The sequence below is a fragment of the Lissotriton helveticus genome, chromosome 3_1 (assembly GCF_964261635.1).
Source record: "Lissotriton helveticus chromosome 3_1, aLisHel1.1, whole genome shotgun sequence".
NCBI classification, from domain to species: domain Eukaryota; kingdom Metazoa; phylum Chordata; class Amphibia; order Caudata; family Salamandridae; genus Lissotriton; species Lissotriton helveticus.
Genome location: NC_136061.1, coordinates 1,987,987,573 through 1,988,008,790, shown reverse-complemented (window position 1 = coordinate 1,988,008,790; position 21,218 = coordinate 1,987,987,573). Strand labels below are relative to the sequence as shown.

At 46.3% G+C, this 21,218-nt stretch overlaps 1 protein-coding gene across 4 annotated transcripts in view; it reads right to left on the bottom strand.

Annotated features, from left to right (window-relative positions):
- IGF1R (insulin like growth factor 1 receptor) overlaps nt 1–21,218 on the bottom strand; it is a 1,553,571-nt gene that overhangs the window by 522,472 nt on the left and 1,009,881 nt on the right. For all 4 annotated transcript variants that reach the window (XR_013608878.1, XM_078683133.1, XM_078683132.1 and 1 more), the window contains one exon: nt 7,627–7,769. Coding sequence is in view for 3 of the 4 variants with exons in the window: in XM_078683133.1 (XP_078539259.1) it covers nt 7,627–7,769 (143 nt within the window). In the remaining variant the exon portion in view is untranslated. The remainder of the gene's footprint in view (nt 1–7,626; nt 7,770–21,218) is intronic.

The following is a 21,218-nucleotide window of genomic DNA, read 5'->3' as shown; positions in this document are numbered from 1 at the left end:
CACACGCATCCCTTGTATGGCACTCACATGCCAACCACACACAGCCTCACGCAAACATCACAATTAGCACACTGCGTGCAACCACAGACAAGCTCACACATTCAGGTGTACAATATGACAGGTGCACAGTGAGTGAAACTGTAATCCTCATTTCAGTCGCAGTCGAAAGTAAAAACCCCAAAATATCACTATTCCACTTGAAGCAAAGATAATTCCCCAGTGATGTGCAATCCGCTTGTAAACGCAATCACGTTCACCCCGTGCCCACAGCCGGAATAATTCCCTCACTCCGCCAGAAAGGTAGACCATTGGTGACCATGTACTGCTGTGGGAGGGAGGGGGCTTCCACAGTGCATTCACGTATTGGTATTAGGACAGTCTGGGACATTAGGGCTTTTGGTGTGATCTTAAACTATATAAATCTTTCTTTATTACAGTAGTACAGTATTACAATTTTTTGCAAAAATGAATGGCCAATAAAGTATTACACTGCGGTTCTGAAATACGCAATGCAAGTTTCAGTGTATTTCCTTATTTATTTGGCACCGCTTTTAGAGGGACAGAATTTTTTCAGGGGAAGGAGGGCAACAATGAGCACTACACACAATCAAGTATACATACACATACTGCACTGCAGACATGTTCTTGTAGTACCTGATGCCACTATGAACTGGCTGCCTCTCGACAGGCTACTTTTCCGCTCTGTGCATAACAAGGCAAGGCCAAGGGTTATACAGACACTGTGAATGGCAGGACAGGGCCTGATTCAATCACGGTTTGATGTAAGAAGGCCCTGCCCTCAGCAGTACTGACACAACGCACATGAGCCACAGTACAGGGCTAGTTGTGAGAATGGCACACAGACGTGTTGCACTCGGACAGCTTTGTCCAGAGAAATACCACTGATCCTGCATGGCTACCCTTACTATAACAGGATTATTACAGGTATTCTCCTTATCAAGCACGTACAGGTCACAGTACCTGTGAGTACCGGACTATTGAAGGCATTGGAATGAGGGAACGATCTGTAAAATCACAATCTGAGGCAGGGGGGCCCGGGGGGGGGGGGGGGGGCGGGGAGGGAGAGATAAAAAGGTTCTCAGGCTGGGAGCCAAAAGGGGGAGGGACACAGACAGGAAATTTAAAGAGGGGCATGGGCAGAGAAGGGCGGAGGGAGGCAAAAGAGGGTCAGGCAGTTAAGCAAATAGGGATTAGGAAGAAAGGGGTGCCTGGGAAGGGTGGCAGAAAGTAGCTCTGGGGCAGGGAGGCAAAAAGGGTGCAGGGGTAGTGAGATAAGACAAAAAGGATGTAAGGACAGGGAGGTAACTGGGGCAGGGGGGCAAAAAGGGTGCAGGGGTAGTGAGATAAGACAAAAAGGATGTAAGGACAGGGAGGTAACTGGGGCAGGGGGGCAAAAAGGGTGTTGTGGTAGAAGATAAAACGACAAAAAGGATGTAGGGGCAGGGGGTAATGGGAGGTGATGGGGCCCTCGTGCAGAACAGTAGCAAGGTAAGGTGAGAAAGTAGATGTAAAGGTTAAGAAAGCGCCCTACATGATCAAGAGAAAATGACCATAGTAAAGATTGGAATTGTGCATGGAAGTTTGGAATAGCAAGAACTGCTAGTGCAGAATTCACGTGAAGCCTGCCCTCAGCAGCCGCCGAAGGGTCACTGCATCCGAATGCAGACTGGTGTGCGCATTGTGGGCCCGAGAGAAGGGAGGAAATAACAGGTTTCCTCCTGTACCGCAAAGATGTTACAGGTAAGTAACTCCTGTGGCAGCTGGCAGTCCCCCCATAACCCTGCCTGCTTTGATGCACAGCTCCAATTACGCCCTGTATGGTTGGGACGCCTGCGGAATTACAGCTCCCCCCCGAAAGGCATTCTGCCACATTACGCCCCTGTTAAAACACAAATTTTTCTTCAGCCACCAAAGAGGCATGCATCTTTTTAATGGAATTTCCTACATTACTACTCTCCCGGCAATAAAACATGAGGGAGAGGGGCTGGAAGTGGACGCGTGTCACTTCCAGGGAAGGGACAGGGGGAAGCATTACAGCAGCGGGCTCAGTACCTGAAGTGCAAATCTACTTCTTGGCAGCGGCATGTTTCACGAGGAGGAGAACCAGGGCAAATCCGGCCCCTCCCCAGCTAAGGCTACCTCAGGCATAGGAGGCAATCATTCTCTCCAGAGATGCCAAGACGTGAAGAAAGTGGAGAAAAGAGGGGAAGGTTGGGGGGTGGGGTGGAGGATGAGAGAAGGAGGCAGCAGGGCGAGAGGTGGGGGTGAGAGAGGAAAATGAGAGGAAAATTAACATGTAAAGGAGGGGGCAGGCGGTGGGGTCACCAAAGTGGTGGTGGAGAGAAAGGAAGAGTCAAATGACATTGGGAGGGAGAAGTGAGCCCGGGAGAGGTGAGTACGTACGCATTCTGCTCATTTCCAAGCACAAGACTCGTGCTTGTGGCGCGCCACTCCTCGCTCCTGCAAGGTGGATGCTGCCACAAGCATGAGTGTGTGCTTGAAAATGAGCAGAGCGATGGCTCAAGGCTCCTATGAAGCGCATGCGCGCTGCTTAGGCGAGACCTAGAAGCAAGGGTGGCTGTCGCCAGTCTCCTGGCAGGGTAGCAAAACCCACAAAGGACGTCAGCTGTTTGGAGCCTTCTTGCATGAGCTAGCAGACCACTCTATGCAGAGGTTTCCAGCTTACATTGCGTTTCACGGAGTTAAATCGACTCCCCAAAGAGTGACTATGTGAAGTGAGCAGACACCATGTGAGTTTGAAGGTCTATTACTTGCATCATCCTAATATGGTTTGCTTTAAGCAAATGCATACCCCCTGCATTGGAACGAGATGCACTGTGGTACTATTGGAGCTAGTGATACAACCACATTGATTTCAAGTTTTTATTGGCGGACTACTTACTTACATATACCGAATGAGCTCCTGCAAATCTTTCCCTGGCACAAAAAAAAACAAGCAGATAATATACTGATCTAAAGTAAAATTTGTCTACTATTTTCAATGGTTACACATTTGAGATAAAACTGGCATAAATCAACAGCAAAAATAGATTATAGTGGTTTTGCTACTGAGATGTAAAAAGCAAAGGAGAAGGGTAGATGCTTATTAAGAAACATTCATTTAAAAAAGAAAACACATGAAAAAGAGGCTAGGGCAGGGAAATGATTTGTGTGGAAAAACAGACCAAAGGTTTTAACTGTTCATGCAAAGTTTATAAATTAACAATAACACATGAAACGTGGTGTTGACAACTCACTACGAAGAGTTGGTAGAAATGATTCTTCAAACAAGTATGTATTTCAGAAACGAATCACTTGGAACAAGCATTTGCAATGCAATAGGTCTCGCATTTGCGAGAGTTTGAGCTATTGGCATTGTAAATTACAATGCTTTTTATTGATGTGTGGATTTTGAAAACAAATAAATAAAAAGGCCTTGTCATTGCAATGCCAAAAGTTTCAACTCTGGCAAATGCGACGCCTATTGCATTGCAAATGCTTGTTTTAGGTCGAGCCTACTCAACAGAGCCTGTGCTGTTGTGAGACATATTGTGGCTTCAACGAATATAGAGAAGCTTAGACCCCGCCCAATGCATACCATTGGCTGGCTTTCCTTGCAGCTCTCATTTGTTGATTTTGTCCCAGCTTCTCAACCTTGTTTGACCGTCCCATGACGCATAAACTCATCACCATGTGTGTGCATGATGGTATTTGTGCTCAATGTTAAAGAACTAATTTTTTTCTTTCTATGAAACCACTCACAGAGTGCATAGTCTTAAGCCGTCTCCCTCGCATACTTCTCTCTCCCCATGTATTGCTGCATGTCCCGGTGCGCTCCCTTCCCTTTTGCACTCATCTGTGTGCTTGGCTGTGTTGAATCCACCTCCTTGTGTTGCTACTGTGTTCCCCTAACCCTGTTGCTTCTGCATCTCCCCCGCTACCATGCCCCCTACTCTCCACGTGTTCCTTCTGTGCCCTCAGCCCAACCCTGCATACTTCTGTGCTCCCCTTGCTCCATGTTGCCTCCGGACTCGCCTTCCTGCTTTAAAAAACAAATTAAATACAATTATGGGTGTTTTGGCTTAAGTTGCAGATCCAAATTGGATTGGTTACGAAAAAATTCAGATACATCATTTTGTAGGCATGCAGATGTAGGAGGCCACATAAACTGTGTTTCGATTTACTTTAGCCATGCTGCAGGCAAAGAAACAAGGATGCTGTGAGGTGTGGCAAAAAAACATTGGAAAAGTGAATAGGTCACAAAGTTAAGACCCTATTGACTGTAAACAGTTGTTTTGTATTAAAAAACGATAATTAGCTCAGAGGCAAGTAGTGTGGGCATTTACAGCCCGCTGGTATGAAGGGGAAGAAGTAGGATTTTTAAGGGAAATGGATATTGCTGGTGGATTACAGCATATAGACCAAATTCGGAAGGACTGATCTTTGGATACATGTAATGAATAAAGATTCAATGTAACTCTAAAATGTCTATATCTGTAAACAAGCAGTTTCAACCCCAACAGATCTGGGTTTAAAGAGCTAATGCATGCAGTATTAGAGAGCAGCAAGAGGGGACAAAGAGGTCTACAATTGTAAAGTAGTCGATCATGCAGTTGAATACAAGGACACAAGTGGAGGCGGATACACCCAAGCAGCCAATAGCTTTAGTTGAGGGATGCACACTACACTAGGATGGGCCAAGAAGGGATTGACAAAGTCTCAAGCTAATTCCTTAAAGAGGCCGGTTAAAGAAAGCCAATGGTTGGAAAAAAGGGCCCCATCCCACTCAAAGTCTATTGTTAGCAATATGTCAGTTTGACATCAGCAGTGTCAAAACCCAGACCTAAATAGCTATGTAGGTGGCTGACTTTGTACCTTCTATGGTCTTATTGGCTTCTCCAGACCTTAATAGTCACTTGTACAATGCATTACGGCACAACTTAAATACATAAATCTTTACAAAGCACCCTGCTCTATCACAAACTAGCCATACTTGAGTGCGGCGAGAGTGCGAAGAAAGACATGCGCTCATCTCCTCTGTTGTGAATTAGACGATGATCAGGAGAAAACCAGCAAAGGGGTCAAGCCTAACTACGAACCACTATTTAATTAGCACAATGATGATAATATAATGAAGTGCTAAGCGAGCCGGACCACTGTCTCGGTAGCGCTGTGCATCAAAACTACAGTGACCTCTCTCAGAGCCAGCCCTGTCAGGGAATCTCGAGCTTCCAAGCCGCTGCCTCCATTTTACTTTATTTTTGGAGGAGGTGGAATTTACCAAGCCCCCCTAATAAGCAACTTGTATGTGCAGAGGCAGATGTGTGACACCGACTTCAGGCTTTTTTGCTGCAGCTTGTCAGGCGACCCTTGAACAGACGAGGCGGCAGCAACTCAAAAGGGTGTCCTAGTTAAATAACATGCATGTAAAGGGGAGAGGAAGGTTAGGGGAGAGCTCTCCCGTGCTTGTGTCCTCTCCCCCACTCGTCCTCCAGTGCGCAGCCCGTCCTGACCATATCGATCTGGAGCACGCAATCTGGGCCGAGGTCAGAGGCTTAAGAGCGGCGCATGCGGGGCACTGGCCGTGTCCATGTTGGAGCACTTGACGGGTGGGATGCGTTAGTTCACCAGACAATCTAGTAGCGACATGCGAGGCGTGTGTGCAAGCTAAGAAGTGCTCTGCCTCGATCGGAAACGGCACAGCTGCACGCCACGAAGCCCGGTTTAGACGAAAAAAGCCCGATATTAGGACAGAGTTTTCATACATCTTTACATACAAGGTATTTAAAGCAACTCTATATTTATAGTCAGTGCTTGTCCTGAACATCTGAACTGGACCACTCTTGCTCACCAGTGCCTGTGATAGAAGTCGCACATCGAGATTCAAAGGCTAAAACTCTTTAAAAAATCAGGTTCCGCTTCTCGATGGGTATTTATCAGCCATTAAGTAATGCCTTTGTGGAGTTAGCACTCTAAGTATGCTTCTCCTCGCAAATTTGGGGGTGGATTCGATCTGCTGTTACAAGGCTGAGAAAATGAGTGGTGCGCGCCACAGCGAGACATGTGGTTCCAATTATTACGCCCGTGTCTGGGCACGATAATTGAAAACACATGTCAGCAGTGCGCGTAATAGACACCAATAGGCCATGGGCGGAGCAATGCGCCCGCCTTTGGCCAATTGCGTGCTGTCTTTCATAAAAAGACGCATGCAAAGGTCAATAGCATGGGCCAAAAGGAAAAGCACACGCACGAGCGTGTGCAATTCCTGGGTCCGTTTTCAAAACCCATACAGGAGGTCTCTCACTGCTGCGCACTGCAACGCTAGGCGCGAGACCTAAAAAAGCATTTAGGATGCTCTGTCAATATCGTGTCACTGACGGGGATTCGCTAGGAATCGCTGCAGTAATTCAGCCGAAGTGCCATACATTTTGAAAAAAATTGTTTATTGGCTTCCTATCTCTTTATTTGAGACTGCATTTCAGTTCTAGCATGGTCAATCATAACTTGGAAAAACAACTTGCTAACTTTACTTCTTGATACAATTATTATTTGTAAAAAAGGGTAATTATTTGATAACAGTGTTGGAAACTTTCTTGCTCACAACCTAAAAATAAAGATGAACATATTTTCGGAGGCCCACAATATATGAAAAAGTAAGCTAATATATGTGCAACATAATTTATTCCATTTGTTTTAATTTCTGCTGCTAACCTTGCCTGCCGTCGTTTTGTGCATTGGTTGTGTGTTTGACTTCTTTCTGGTAGCGTTTTGATTTGTTGTGCTCTGCAGCAGAATCTGTGACTACAGCCAAAATATCCGCTGCGAGAAGTACTCAGCTGTTGATTGAGTATCCTGCCACCAATCAGTTCAGACGTCTGAAAGCAGCATAGGGGCACCAGTACTTAATTTGTAAAAGAATCCATGCCGGTACCAAAAACTCTGCTCAAAAGCTGCCCCTCTATGGTTTTTATTGACTAAACACTTAATAAACATTAAGCTGCCCCTATCCTCCCCACCCCCCCCATGCTATGAAATGTCAATGCACTGAATACCAATCAAACTCATGCCTCTTGAGAAAAAAAGTGTATTAAGTAAGTCTTTTGAGCAAACACTGACACTAATTTAGATGCACAGTGAATTGGCGGCACAGTGTACAAATGAAGTGGCATAAAGGTCAGAAACCGCCATGGAAGATCACCACTCAACTGACAGATGCCTGTCCTAGATTTCAGCTATGTTTCTTCTACGCCAGGACTGTTGGAGGTATGTTTTTTTTTTCTTCATCATTGAGTATTCTATAACAGCAGCCTTTTCCAAAAAATAGAATTTGTACAAATAAGAATGATGTGGTGGAGATAAACCCACTTAATACATTCAAGGCAACTCCAGACAAGATAATAAAGGAACAGTGCTGGAAAAGAATTGTCAAAGCTTCTGTCTGACATTACTATAGTCACAAAGGGTTACACTTGGACTCCTCTAGATATTTAGGGCTGTGAGATTAGGTCTAACAATACACTGTGCAGATCCAACCAGGCAGAATTAATAATGTACTGCACAACACAAAGACTGATTGTGAACACTTGGGTTTTTAACAGCACTCACCTCTCCTTCTCCTTGTAGTTTGAATTCCACGTAATACATCAGGATAAGTCCATTTGGTGATACAGGCTCATTCCATTTCATGATAACTGCATTATCTTCACCACCTTCCCATGTGACGGGTCCAGGAATATCATCAGCCCCCACTGTAAGGCAATTGAAATAAAGAACTTTAACAAACAACCCAAATACCAGATATCTCACAATGATCTTTTTTCCTAGACTTCAAATTCTCAAGAAAGTGCGTTGTTACTAAAATATTAAGAGATCGTTCGAGCTATTGCACTGTGACTGAACATTCCAAAAGGCGATATGAAAGGAAAATATTATCGTATATCAGGCGCGCAACACCCATTGGACTCACCGGGCTTCAGCCCCCCCCGTCGTGTGTGGCAGCCCGGGACGAGACAGATGCCGGGCACACACACAGCCACACCCGAACGTTTCACATGTCTTTAAAAGACCATTTGAATGTTAATTAGGCCTTGCTGTTGTTTCACCCCTTGTTGGAGGCCCTGCAGCTCCACTCTGCCTACTCATTAAAAGTTCAGCCCCCCCGAAATGGTTTCTAACCCCCCCCCCCGAAGTTTGGCTCTAGTCGCGCCTCTGTCGTATATGCACCTGTTCGTGGCACGTGGTGCTGTAGATCTACATGTTTGGCATACTCCTGCCACCTAGAGCTGGGCTCAGACTAGTGCAACTTGTTTGTCTTTGAAGATGTTTTTAGAGTCAAGAGGTATAGTCTAGGCCTGGGTGGAGTAGTGACAAAAGAACTTGCCATGCTCCGCGGAGTTCTGCATGCAGCAGAATTAGGTAAGTTACCCCACTTACAGTGATTTTTATCCGCGGAAGTTTGTCACGCACTCCAAAATCAGGGCGAACGGCACCATGCACAGCACAAGAGGGCACAGTTTCTTTCTTGCGCTCAAGTAGATGTTCTACTCAAGAGGCAGCTTCCTCAAAGCGAGCGTCAGGTTTCCCAACTTGAGCAGTAGCGACCTGTCGTGACTGCCCGCATTGAGAAATCTCGCAGGGGGTTAGTCTAAGTTGGATTTTCATCACTCACCAACCGTGAGAAAGTAAAAACTCCACTCTGCAGAGTTTTTCAAACTCTGCGCGGAGCAGGAAAAACTATGCAAACTCCGTAAAAGGTGTTTACCACCCAGGCCTAGTACAGATATAGGACTGGGAATACGCATGAGAATCGGCTTCATTGTTAGATTGTTTTTCTGCACAGTAGGTGAGAATGAATATGGAGCCTTAAAGAAGCAGAAAAGAATTATGCAAGAAAGAAGATGGAAAGAAAGTAAGAAGAAAGTAAAGTAAAGAAGAGAAGTAAAGAAGAAAAGGAAAGAAAAAGAAAAAGTGAGAAAAGAAAAAAAGAGAACGAAAAGCATCTGCAACAACCTGAGGTTTGCGGAAAAGAGGCTGGGCATATGTGAATCTACATGCCACAAACAGATGCTTACAGGGAAAGTAACATATTCAGTTCGTGGCACGTGTAGCTGTAGATACACATGCTCTGAATACACTGTAAAGCAGTTCTCCCATTGGCAGTGGCTACCCGGAGGAGGTTGCAAAGGTCTGGAAAAGTGTATGCAACACAGCTCGTCCAATGTTAGCTTGTTGGTGTGCTAAGGCATTCACACAGTAATGCTTAATGAATGTGTGTGGAGTGGACCAAGTGGCTGCTTTGAGTTTGCACTGGGAAGCCATGGTGGCCACCATGTTTGTGGATGGGACAGACAATTACCACTTGGCTTTAACGTAACAAGTCTGATTGTATTTGACCAGCCACTTGACTATGCTTTGAAGACAGCATGACCTTTGTGTGGCTTTGTGAATGAGACAAAGAGATGTTGAATGTATGAAAACATTTTGTCCTGTCACTGTCGCAAATGAGGGCCCTCTTGACGTCTAATGTGTGAAGGGCCCTCTCTACCACTGTGTCTGGGTGAGGGAAGATCACTGGATGTTCAATGGTTTGGTTAAGGTGGAAAGAAGATCCTACCTTAGGCAAACCTTTGGATTTGCCCTAAGGATGGCCCTGTCATAGTCCACCTGTAAGGTGCTGGAGTGTAAGAGCTTGACGGTCACTTACATGTCTGAGAGAGCTTATGCCACTAGGAAAGCCACCTTCAGGAGATAAACCGCAGGGGGCACGAATGGAGGTGTTCAAAAGGAGGGCCCATGTGTTGTGTGAGAATAATGTTGAGATTCCAAACAGGGATTGGGGTACCCTGAAAGAACGGCTCATTAAAGTTTTTCCATAAAGACCTTGACGACTGAGTCACTGAAAAGCGAAGTAAATTCCCTATTTTGCAGGTAAGCTACAACTGCTGCCCAGTGAAGACGGACAGACGTGTAGGCGATGCCGGACGTCTGCAGATAAGGCAGATAGCCAATTATGTGTTGAGCTGCTGGCTTGAAAGGGACAATTTATTTAGGGAGACAGTAGTGGACAAATCTTTTTCATTTAGCCGCATAGCAGGTCTGCAGACCTCCTTGAGGATAGTCATACACTCAAGGAGGCATATTAAGATAGGCAAATTCTAGAACTTCAGGAGCCAAATCACAAGATTTAGCCCTATGGGGTTTGGGTGCCTGACTGTGCGTAGCTTCTGAGTGAGAAGGTCTGGCTAGTAGGGCAACTTTTCGTGGAGCACTAGGAACAGGTCTAAGAGGGTGGTGAAGCAGGGTTGTCTGGATCACGTGGGAGCCACTAGGATGAGAGGGAGGGAAGTTTGCCAAAACCTCTGAACAACAAATGGAAGGAGTGGAGGAGGCAGAAAAGCATAGGCCAATATTCCTGAACAGTTCATCCCATCCCATGGGAAATGGGAAACTGGAGGCAAAGCTTGGGCATTTGATATTTTTGGCAGTGGCAATGAAGCCTAAGTCGGGGAACCCCAGTCACGGACGGACGGGAGTAGGACTTGCAGGTAGAGTTTCCACTTGCGGACTTGCTGTTGCATCCTGGAGAGCAGTTCTGAAAAGTTACTGTCCACTCCCTGTAAGTACTCCACCAGTATATGGATCATGTGACGGAGTGCCAAACGCCAGATGCCCTGTTGCTAGCACTGACAACTGTTGTGAGGATGTGCCGCCCTATTTCTATAAGTAACACATGGCTGTAATGTTGTTTATGCATAGGAGAACCTCCTTGTGTTCAATGTGGCAGAAAACGGATGTGAGAGCCAACTTGATGGCCAGTAACCTCGAGGAAGTTGATGTGAAACCTCAGTTATTGGGGTGGCCATATACCCTGAATAGTCAAGTCATGTAAACGTGCCTGTTATGATGGTCACTTGCAGAGCTAGGTCGAGAAAGGGCCAACCCTGCAATACATTGTTGCTTTTCCACCACTGCAGACAGTGACTGTGCTGTCCAAATCCACACTAGATATTCCAAGTGACCCTCCACTTGTGACCATTGTGCAACTAGGCACTCCTTCAGCAGACGCATGTATAATCTTGCATGTGAAATTATGGTAAAGCAAGAGGCCATCATGCTGAGGAGACGCATGACCATCCTGACCATTGTTTGGCGTTCTGGCTGAAAAAGGGATAATAACGACTAGGTGGCTTTAATCCATGCTTGGTTGGGGTATTTTTTCCCAGTGACTGCCCTTAGAACTGCTCAGAGGAATGGTAGTACCTTAAGGGGGATAAGGTGGGACTTGAGTGTGTTTATGTTTCAAATATTTTATATTGGGTATTACAATTATTTAATGCTGTTATACACTAAGTCAATTCAATAAGCATCACTCCACAGTGAACATTCTTCAATAGGTAAACATGTAAATAACTTGTATGTTGAAAGCAACCTTAGATTGTGAAAAAAAGGTCTATGGTGGTTTGAGCATGTGCCCACATTGTTGTTGATTTGCATTCTAGTTCAGCCATTTATCCAAGTAGGGGAACACATGGGTGCCGCTGCTCCTGACATGAGCAGAGACTAGGGCAAGGCACTCTGGAAAAACTCTGGATGCCATGATGACAATAGAGGGCAGCAATTTGAACTGACAAATGTGGCCACTTGCCACAAATTGCAGGAACCAGCTATGTGCAGGGTGGATTGGATTGTGAAAGTAGGCGTCCTTTAGGTCAAGACTGGTCATGAAGTTGCACTGCTGAAGTAGATGGATGACATCTGCAATGTGCTTTGACATCATGTATCCTGTCCTTTTTGGGGATTAGGAAGTACAGGTAAGTACACCCCTTTGCCATGCTGTTTCAACAGCATAGGCTCTATTGCCCATTTGTGAATGAGTGCCTTTACATCCTCCTGAAGAAGGAGCTGATGTTCAGGGTAAATGATGTGTTTGCAGAGAGGGATATTAGGTGGGGTTGCAGTGAGTTGTAAACAGTAACCTGTCCATATGATGGGATAAAACACTGATCCGAGGCGATTTCTTCCCACTGTGGGAGAAAACTCTATAGTATTCCCCTGACGTGTTCGGGGTGATGGGAGAGCAAGTCACTGTTTGACAGGGGCGGCTTCTTTAGCCGCACCACATTTTCTCTGCCTTGGGAGTTGTTACCCCCGTAAGATCACCGTTTAGGGGTCTGTTGTTGCCTGTGGGAAGAGTTAGATGCTTCGGAGGAGGAGACCTTCGAACCAACCTATGTACTAGGACTTCAGAAAGGAACCCTGAGGAGAAGGAGTTTGGAGAGCCACCATAGCCTTGGCCGTATCCTTGCCCTGTTTTATCTTTTCAAGCATCTGATCATCTTGTGGTACGAAGAGGTGCCCCCATTTGAGGGGCAGGTTAATCAGATACTTTGTCACATCTTGCTTAAAGTCAGGGATACAGAGCTAGGTACGGTGCTGATGAGGACACTAGAGTTAATGCTGCATGTTGCAGTATCAGCGGCATTCAGGGCATAGATAACCTTCTCTCAGAAAAGATCTCATGGCTGGGTTTCTAGTATTGGTCCAGGAGCTGTTGGCGGAGTGCCTCCATTGAGTCGCTGATTGGGGACGACTGCTTTCCATCCACATGGATCCTTCAGTTCTCCTGATCTGACGGAGTGGCCTGACCTTTCACCTGGGCAGTGTGCGCTTGCATGTTGTATAAACCACTAGGGAATCCTGTGGGAGTTGGCCCATGATGTATGACATGTCTGAAGAGAGTTTATACTTTATCTACCCTAGGGGTGACTACCCTGGCCTTCACTGACTCCTTGAATGTGTCAGGGGCGGTTCTCAACTTTACCCCGAGCATAGGAGAAACTGTAGGGAACGCTGGATGCTGGACAGAGTCTTCACAAGGAAGTCCTGATCCTCTTGAACCTTGTGCATCACCACCTTATTAAAGGTGGCAGCCCGATGTAGAAACTCATTGTAGGAGGTGGTTTCATCTTGGGGGTGGAGGGGATGGTTTGGCAGGACAGAGGTCTGCGTCAGTGTCCACGGGGGTTTGATGTGATAATCCTACGACAGGTATCCTGAGGCTAATGGTTGAATCAGGTTCCTTAAGGATCCAATGAGTTTGCAGGACTTCCTCACCAGCTCTGAGGATGAATGTAGGGAACCTTTTGGTGAATGATGTGGATGGAGTCCTTGCGAAGGAGGTGAAAAAAGGAAGAGGTGGAAGGGGAGAGAATGGAGGAGGTAGGGGAGAGGGAGGAGGTAGGGGAGAGGGAGGAGGTAGGGGAGAGGGAGGAGGAAGAGGACGGGATCTAGGAGGAAGAGGACAAGTGCCCCTGGCTTGGTACTCTTTAGTCTTGGCTGGTTGTGCAGGATACATGGCATGAGCCTCCTCGAAATTCAGCTTCCTTTTGTGAGGGGCAGAGTCCTGAATCTTTGGAGAGGCTGAGTGACTATCTTGCCAATCTGTGTGTAAATGAGGATCCACTTCTACTGGGTGTAAAGATCTTCCTGTAGACGCTGTGGGATGGGTTGCTCCTGATATTCTGATCCGGCAGAGGATGGGGCCTTGGCCAGCAAAGGTGTTTTGTGGTCCACTAATGCTGAGGAAGGTTTTGGTGCCAAACGAGGCTTTGCCACAGAAGTGGGATTCAAGAGCGCTTTTGGCACCAAAGGATTTATCAGTGTTAAAGGTGGTATTGGCACCGAAGGTCGAATCTTTTGCAGCTGTTTCAGTGCTGAAGGCCTGCCCTGAGCCACTTCAGAGGGCTGTTTTAGGTGCCAACCATGGTCTTCTGGCAGTGGTGGATGGGAAGCCTGATGCTGGGTTCAATGCCCGACCCCCTCAAGGGCAGTGCTCAGCCCGAGTTCAATGACGGGGAGGTGGTGGAGCGATTTCGTATTCACATTTGATGTCTTTCGTGGTTGGGCCTCTTGATGTTCCACCATCTCAGACTCCGACTTGGAACTTGGCTTATAACTTAAGTGTAGGGCCTGTTTGCCCGAGGGCCCTGCCTCTTGTTCCACCTCTATGTCACCCAAAGAGGTCAGGGGTGTCATCTCCTTACCGCTGAATCATGGTCCGTAGAGCGAATTGTCTATTGCACTGGTATCCAACGTCTTTTTGGAGTGGAAGGTGAGACAGGCAGAGCATATGGCCTCATTGTGATCAGCGACAGACAAAGGTTGTAGACTGGATGGAAGTCTGTCCAGGGATATTTTGAGTCGCACTTTGGACAGTATTTGAAAGGAGACCGTACCATCACGATGTCTGCATTCTCGAAGATGGGGGCCTCAATCTTACAAAGGAGCTGATGCCTATGTGCATTCCCATTAATAGGAAGAATCTAACACTAGATGGCAGGACTATGCAGAGCATGTGCACCTACAGCTATAGATGCCAGACAGACATGTCATTTCTTATGCTGTAAAGCAATGATAACTTTGCACAATAGCTGGCTCTGAAAACAAATAAGATTTTTCTTTAAGAGCCATATAATCAAATGAACATATTTTGGCAATAAGCAACAAATGTCAATTCAACAATGCACTGGGCCAATATAACAAAATGCTAAATCTTCTTACTGTAATTAAACTCAATGCTGATTCTTCCATTTTTTTGACTGGTAGTTTAGAAATCTTTGGGAACTTCCCCACAACCTAGTCAGTGTTGGTGTTCCTCTCTCACCATCCTCGTGTAGTTCCCATTTCTTCAGGTATTCAATACCTTACTAATTCTAGTGACCCTTGCATACCTGCTTTCCAAACAATCCCTTGTAGATGTGCATGCTACTCTGTGCTATAACACAGATGTGTATCGTCTATTACAGGCTGTTTTTCTGTCCCATGTTACTCTGGACGGTTCCCTAATTTTCATGGTTTCATGAAGGGCTGCCTAATTTTCTCAGGAGGCATTTGCCAGTTTCTCAAAAAGATATATGTTAATGGCTTGGCTAATCATACTTTTATTGGTTAAGACAATGTGGCTACACAGAAGAAAAACAAATTATTATTTAAAAATATCGTTACTAATCTCTTGCATTAAGGTAAGTTACACGTTTTAATGCAATAAAGTTAACAACTTAAAATTGTCAGGGTGAAAAAGCCTGAAACTTTGACCAGGAGAAAAAGTTCTTTTTTAAATTTCTATGCTCGAAGGGAGCTGCGGTCTTTTCTCTAACGTGTACAGTAGTGGGTGTACCTTCAAAACACAGGACAAAGGGTCGCAGCCTAGCATATGGCTGCCTTTATTTTTTCACAATGGGTGATGTTTCATTAATGCAAATTTACAATGCAGGGTACACTGTCCAAATGAGACCCAAGCACCTTTAAAATATGCTGTGTTTGTTTTAGGATGTTGTTCTTCTATTTTGTAAAATACTTGTTTATGCGCTACTCTCGGTCAACTTGTCATTTGTGTTTATGGATACCAAGCAGCACCTCTGTTGATGCAAGGGATGAAAACCTAAGGGCAGCACAGAAATCAATGGAAGTGAATATCTTTTTTATATAGTGCTTTAGCTCACTGCTAAAGTCTTCGGGTAGTCGTGGATCGTACCATTTAGTCAAAAGTGGCACCAGGATTATTACCGTTGTCATAGCACAGACTCCAATTTAGTTGATACACAACATCTGCTACTATGAAGAAGTCAGATTACTGATAGAGAAAATGTGTATTATTAAAATCAATAATACATTTTCTAAATGCAGTAGTTTTCCACAGTACTGATACAATGACATTTAACACTGGAAGAAAGAGACAAAATGAGAAAGTGAAGGTCTGGAGGCTTGGACATCCACCACCAGCCCTACTATGCTAAAGGCTCAGCAACATGTAGATTCTGAAAAATATTTTATTTATGTGGGTGACATCACACACTATAACAGGATGCTCAGACCAATTAGGATGCTTCTTCTGCAGCGTCATTATTGGCAGGGAGAGCCCGGAAGCCTGAGTGCTTCCGGCGCTGTAGCAGACTTTAAGAGGACGGAGGAGAGATAGTGGTGGGGTGGCAGCGAAGGAAAAGTTGCGTTTATTTTTTTATAATTTTTTTTTATCCATTTCCACCCACTGCCAGCCCCCACCCACCTTTCAACCTACGTTCCGAGCCCCCGCCACTGAACAAAATAACGAATAGTTTCTTACCTGTCGGTGTAGTTTTGCAGCTTGAAGATCTTTCCTCCAAACAACGTTCTACTAAATACGTGGCTGCTAGGATTGAAGTGAGGCGATATTCTTTCAAGGCATTTGTTGCAGTACATTTTGATCGGTCAATGGCTGATTGTAAAGTCGTGCAATTAATGGAATGCTAGCTTGCACTGCATCAACTTCCCACTGGCCAGGTCTACCCTCTTAGTTAGAGATTGTGACTTAACTTGGCAGCTCTGCTATTCAATAGTTTTGCAGCGTTAATCTTTCTGGATTCACTATGCTGTGCATTATTCCGCGGTCTAGTGGTTGGGTCCGGAATCGTAGCCCAGGTGGGTGTCGACGTCCCACCTTCTGGTGTAGTTCCTGTGACGTCGGCATGCTTCCTGCGGAAGCACCCACCTTTGGGCACCATCTTCGGATTCTTTTTTCGTTTATTTTTGTGTTCTGTTTGTGAATCCTTGGCAATGTTTTCAAGTTCTTCCTTAAAGTAAATGATTTTTCACTTTGTCTCTTAAAGTGTCTGTTTGTATTTTATTCCTTGTATTTTCACCTTCTTCTCCTGCCTCATCTTTCTGGCGGAGGTGGGTGGGTGGGTTCGCTAGTGAATCCAGAAAGATCTTCAAGTTGCAAAACTACTTTATTCGTTTTGCAGCGTGAATCTTTCTGGAGTTACTAAGCTGTGCATAGACTTTGTAGCGGTTTGTTACATTTGTGGCGGCTGGGTGGAAGATGAGCGTTGGTAGTTGAATATATGTTGAAGCACCTTCTGTCCCACTTGTGCTTCCTTGTTCATCTGTATATCCACGCAATAGTGCTTAGTGAACGTGTGCATTAAAGCCCATGTTGCCGCCAGGCATATGTCTTGGATGGGTGTGTTAGCCAGGAAGGCTACTGTTGCTCCCTTTTTCCTGGTGGAGTGGGCTTGTGCCCCCTTTGTTAGTTCTTGACCTGCCTGCTTGTGGCAGAATTGTATTGTTTGTGCGATCCATCGTGCAATGGTGCCCTTTGTTACTGGTCTACCCAGGAAACTGCTTGCGAAGGACACAAAACTGTTTTGTTTTCCTGTGCTCTTTAGTTCTTTCCATGTAATGCATTACTGCCCTTCTAGCGTCCAGAGTGTGCAGTGCCCTTTCTGCGCTTGTGGATGGTTTCTGAAAGAAGCTTCGTATTTGTATTGTCTGGTTCATGTGAAACCTTGACACCACCTTTGGCATAAAGTGTTTGTCAGTTCTCATTACCACCCTATCATTGTGAATTTGAATGTAGGGTTCTTGCAGTGTTAGCGCTTGCAGTTCGCTTATCCTGCGTAGCGAGGTGATTGCCACTAGAAAGGCTGTCTTCATTGTGAGCATTTGTAGTGATGCCTTATGAATGGGTTCGAAAGGTGCCTTCATAAGCTCTGTTAGGACTAAGTTAAGGTTCCATGCCGGTGGTGGCATCCTTTTGGGAGGTGCTATTCTTTTAGCCCCTTCCAGGGATCTTTTTACTACTTGTGATGTAAAGAAGCTCTTTCCTGTCTCTCCTCTTGTGTAGGCTACTATCGCTGCTAGGTGTACCCTCAGTGAGGTGGAACTTAGGTTTGATTTGAGTAGGTGAGTTAAATATTTTAGTACCGTTGATTCCCTTGTCCTCTTCTTGTGCAGTTTCTCCTTGATACACCATTGTGTGAATCTTTTCAATTTTGCCACATAGCACCTCCGTGTGGTAGGCCTTCTTGCCTCTCGTAGCACCCGCAGTGTGCTCTTCGGCAGATTTAGATGTGCAAACTCTATGTCTTCAGGAGCCATGCCGCTAGGCAGAGGCACTCTGGCTCTGGGTGGAGTACCTCTCCGTTTTGCATGGAGAGTAAGTCCTTTCTTTTCTCGAATTTGTGAGGCGGTCCCTGCGTCATCTCCACTATTTGTGAGAACCATGACTGCCTGGCCCACTGTGGTGCCACCAGAATCAGTGTCATGTTGCTGGTTCTGCATTTGCTGAGTACCCTGTGCATCAGTGGTATCGGGGGAAAGCGTAGGCAAATGTTTTCGACCAGCTTATCCATAGGGCATTCCCTTGTGATTGTTCCCCTGGTTGCCTGGATGCAAAGTATCGGCATTTTGCATTCTGGTGTGTTGCAAATAGGTCTATTGTCGGAGTCCCCCACTTCTTGAACAGCCTTTGTGTTTCTTGTGCATTGAGCTCCCACTCGTGGGATGCCGATGTCTGTCTGCTGAGCCAGTCTGCCTCCACATTGTCCTTCCCTGGTAGGTGTATGGCTAGGAGGTCTATTTTAAGTGGGATGGCCCATCTCCATATGTCTTGCGCAAGGTTGGCTAGTGCGACAGATTGTGTTCCTCCCTGTTTGTTGATGTAGAACATCGTTGTGGTGTTGTCGGTCTGTATCAACACTCTTTGCCCGTACAGTTGTTTCTGGAAGGCTTTTAGGGTGAGGAACACGGTCTTTAGTTCCAGGTAGTTGATGTGCCTGATCGCATCTGTTGGGAGTCCACAGGCCCCGCACCTTGAATTTGTTCATGTGTGCTCCCCATCCCTTCTGGGATGCGTCTGTGGTGATGGTCACTGTTGGGTTACGTGGTGTCAAAGGCTTCCCCTCTGTTATGTTCTCCTTGTTCCACCACGCTATCTAATCTTGCACTGCGTGCGTTACAACCTCTTGATCTTCCCAACTCCCTGTAGCTTGTGACCATTGTTGTTGCAGCCATTCCTGGAATGGTCTCATGTGTAGCCATATATTGGGGACTAGGTTTATGCAGAACGCCATCATCCCCATGATCTTGCTCGCGGTACTCACTGTCAGAGCTCGCCCCTTCTGGTGCTGACGTGTCTCCTTCAGCAGGGCAAGTGTCCTCTTGTCGCTGGGGAACACTTTGTTCTGTATGGTGTTGATCTGTGTGCCTAGGAAGATATTCACTTGCTCTGGTTCCATTGAGGATTTCCCCCAGTGTATTGAGAACCTAAGTTCAGTTAGCGTTTTTGTGACCCGTTGTGCATGTTCCTTGCATTGTTTGTAGGAACTTGCCTTTATGAGCCAGTCGTCGAGGTAGGGGTATACATGGATCCCCTCCCTCCAAGTGCCTCATGGCAGCGAGGCACTTGGTGAAGGCCCTTGGTACGGATTTTAGTCCGAAGGCCAGGGTGATGAACTGGTAGTGTGCTTTGTTGATGACAAATCTCAGTAGATGTTTGTGCTGTCTGTTCATGGGAATGCGTAGGTAGGCGTCCTTTAGGTGTATGGTGGACATAAAATCTCCTCCCTTATCTGAGTAATGACTTCTTGAAGAGATGTCTTCTGGAATTTTTGTGTTCTTATGTATTAGTTTAGGAACCGTAGGTCCAGGATGGGTCTTAGTGTTTCGTCCACCTTTGGTACGAGAAAGTAGTTTGAGTACACTCCCTTGTTTCTTTCTTTGAATGGTACTGTTTCTATGGCTTCTTTGTGGGGGAGTTCTTGAGCTTCCTCTGTGAGTAGCACTAGTTCTTTTGCTATGTGCGTTGTTCTTTTCGGTTTCCTGTTTGGTGGTATCTTTTCCAGTTCTATGCAGTATCCGAACTGTATGATGTTCAGTATCCATTTGTCTGTTATTTTCTTCCATTCCTGGAAGAAGTGTTTTAGTCTGCCTCCTACTGGTGTTACATGTTTGTTGATCATTTGTCCGTGTGACCCTTTTTTGCTGACTTTGTTGTGCCCCTCCCCAAGAGGTGTCGTGTGGGTGGGCACGGTTGGTGGTGCGGAGTCACTTTGAAGTAGGTTGCTGGCCCCCCCTTCTTGTTTGCCCTCGTCCATTTGGCCTCCAGCGAAAGGACTGGCCCGAGGCTGGTATTGACAGGTTTGTTTTTGCTGGCCCTGCTGTGCTTGGTTGTCGCCCTGGTAGCCCTGCTGGGATGTCTGATGTGACGTTCCCCGCTGGTTTCCCCCTCTTCCTTTTGGCCTCCGTGTCGGTGTGCCTCTCCTCATTCCTCTGAATTGCAAGGCCCCCATGGACCTTGCAGTTTCATTTTCCTTTTTGAGTTGGGTGAGTTTCTCATCCACTGGTGCTCCGAACAGGGTTTCACTATTGAAGGGGGTGTTCAGGATGTTATTCTGTACTTCGGCTTGAAGCCTGATATTCGCAGCCAGGTATGTCTTCTCTCGGATGTGTCTGCCGCATCCAGGGCTGATTTTAGGCATGAGTTAGATATATTCTTGCCTTCTTCCACCAGGTGTGTTGCCCTCTGTTGGTATTGCTCAAGAAGGGGCTTGAGAAGTTGTCCGACCTCGTCCCAATGCTGGTACGTATGCCTGTTCAGTATGGCATTCGAGTTGGCCATGCGCCAGTATGCTGCTGCATTCCTCTCTATCTTCCTTCCAGTGAGGTCTATCCTCTTACTCTCCTTTTCAGGTGGTGGGCCTGAGTTTGTGGGAACGTTGGCCCTTTTTCTGGCTGTTGCTGGTATGATGGAGTCCGCTGTGACGGATCCCTGGATGTAGGGAGGATCCTTAGAAGAGTGTTTGTATTTTTTCTCTGTCCTGGGTGTGACAGACCTGCAGCTTGCTGGTTCTTTGAATGCCTCTCTTCCCTGGTCCAGGACCCTTGGTAGCATGGGGAGGAATTGGCTCCTAGTTTGAGTGGGGAGCAGGGTCTCTAGGAGGAAGCAGGCTTTTGGTTTTTCTTCCTCCAGTTTCACTCCATAAGCTGCTGCAGCGTTCCTGATGACCATGTTGTAGATCCCAATGTCATCTAGCGGCCTCGAAGGGTACGTCCCCACGGCCTCTTCCGGGCTTTCGGCGTCGAGGTCCTGCCAATCCAGGTCTTGTGCGACCGAGGATGCAGAGTCCAAACTCGTGCACTGGTTTTCTTCGCCTTCCTCAAAATAGTATAGTCCCTCTACCTCTGGGTGTTCCTGGGGCTCTGGAGTTTTCGATGGTTCTTCGGCGTCGAACTCCTCCTCGTCCTCGACGATAGTCGTCACCGGCTTCGACGGGATGGTGTACCTCTTCATCCGCTCGTCTATTTCTCTTTTCCTTTGCAGGATGTTATCCATTTCGGCCTCGAGTCTTCTCCTTTTCCTTTCCATTTTGGCGCCCTGTTTG